The sequence below is a fragment of the Limulus polyphemus genome, unplaced genomic scaffold (assembly GCF_000517525.1).
Source record: "Limulus polyphemus unplaced genomic scaffold, Limulus_polyphemus-2.1.2 Scaffold9322, whole genome shotgun sequence".
Lineage (NCBI taxonomy): Eukaryota > Metazoa > Arthropoda > Merostomata > Xiphosura > Limulidae > Limulus > Limulus polyphemus.
This window is the reverse complement of record NW_013674932.1, coordinates 9,584-11,396: the sequence shown is the minus strand read 5'-3', so window position 1 is coordinate 11,396 and position 1,813 is coordinate 9,584. Positions and strand designations below refer to the sequence as shown.

General features: G+C 32.7%; 1 protein-coding gene across 1 annotated transcript in view; it reads left to right on the top strand.

Moving 5' to 3' along the window:
- The window catches only part of LOC106475869 (transmembrane and TPR repeat-containing protein CG4050-like), a gene marked incomplete at its 5' end in the record, with an annotated part of 17,344 nt that overhangs the window by 12,180 nt on the left and 3,351 nt on the right, over positions 1-1,813 (top strand). Inside the window, one exon of the mRNA XM_013936544.2 lies at positions 1,330-1,402. Coding sequence (XP_013791998.2) covers positions 1,330-1,402 — 73 coding nt within the window. The remainder of the gene's footprint in view (positions 1-1,329; positions 1,403-1,813) is intronic.

The window sequence follows — 1,813 nt, the reverse complement described above, 5'->3', positions numbered from 1 at the left end:
ATATATATATATATAAGTAAATTCAACCAAGTTTTTAGTTTGTAGAATATATATTTACAGTAAAGTAGATACGAGAGAAGAAATTGACATCACCCTCATTTTGTATTCAAGGGTTAATATTTAACGAATTTGGTGTCCTCAAATGTGCTGTCTCAGCATATCTTGTTGCTTCCTAGGTTCACTCATTATTTTCAGTTACTTTTGAGTTGCCTAATTATTCAACTGTGAACATCTTTGATACAACTTTTCTTAGGCTTTTTTTCTTCTAAATAAAATATACCATGTTTCAAAGTAATAAAATTCCAGTTGATAATACATATCAATATCACGTGTTTTTAAGAGGGTTTTTATGAGCTAAGAACAAAAGATAATAAGGATATAGTTGCTTTATAATCAATTAATATAATGTGATTATAGCTCAAATATATTATCAGATCTTGATTGCTTTAACTTTTCCAATCTTCCTTGCCATTGTAGATAATAATGTTTGTTTAAACAGATAATACTGATATGTAGACGAAAAATATTATCAAGTTCACATAATAACAAGAAAGCGAATTTCTATGTTGGAATAAATTAATTACTCGTGCTAAGTAATATGGACGAAGTTCCTATAACTAGGCCTAAAATATGACAAGCTTATTACAGTGAAGTATAAGTCGCTTAATGGGTACAGTCTCTTGGGAAACTGAACTGTAGCTTCTATTTGCCTAATCCGAAAAAGCTTCCTTATAGAAATTAGTAAAACCATTTGGATTAATAAACATCAACGTCTTACGTAAGGACTGGTTGTGTTGGAAGGAACGAGACGCCAGCTTATAGCCAAATGATACAGCTCGGTTGTCAACTTGAAGAAGTGACATGCGTTACCAATTCCCTGCGGGTTGGCTTTCGATAGAAATCTCTACTTGGAATGGTAAACGAAATCGTTAACGTTAGAAATTACATAAATACGAGATCTTCTGTGCGCACAGAAAACGTCAAGAATTCGAATGATGTGAATCTAATGAATATAGCCTTGGAACGCGCGTGTTAAATGAAATATCACTTCCATAAAACCATGTTTATTTTTCTCAGTATAACTAGGAACCACAAAACAGGACTACATCATTAAAAATAGTTAAAGCAAACGATACTGGTGTGTAACAAAGTACAAAAGCAGTACTATGTTAAACACCAGTAGAATTTCAATAGATTTTTTATTTAATATCCAACCTACATCAGGTTTATAGGTTGTTTTTTTTCAAATGTTTCAGGCGGTCGTTATGAATTTGAAATGTGTATCAAATATCATGAAATTTAGCGTTTTTTTTGTTTGTTTTTTTCCAGAACGAAAGAAGCAGAGGCTATGTACGAACAAGCTCTTCAGTTTGACACCCACAACCCTGACCTTTATCATAATGTAAGTCCGGTTTAATCTCACAGAATTAAACACACATTAAACAACTAAATCGATATTGAGACCGGCTCAAAAACTGAATATCAGATCACATGAACTTTCATTAACTAAACGAATTAAATTTTATTTTGGGTAAAAACAATTAAGGTATTGTGTACTTAAGCGCTGTAACAATAGGTAGGCACTAATAGTGCCGTGATTAATATAGTTAAGAGCCGTTATATAAATGTGTCTGTGTATAAACAAGTTCATTGAGACCTAGAATAACGCTAGAATTCGGGTTTCGATAGCCGTGGTGGGCAGAGCACAGATAGCCCATTATGTAGCTTTGTGCTTAATTACAAACAAACTGGACATTGCAGCATCATAATCAAATACGTGCGCTAAGTTGGATTTGTCTGTTTAGAAGGTTCA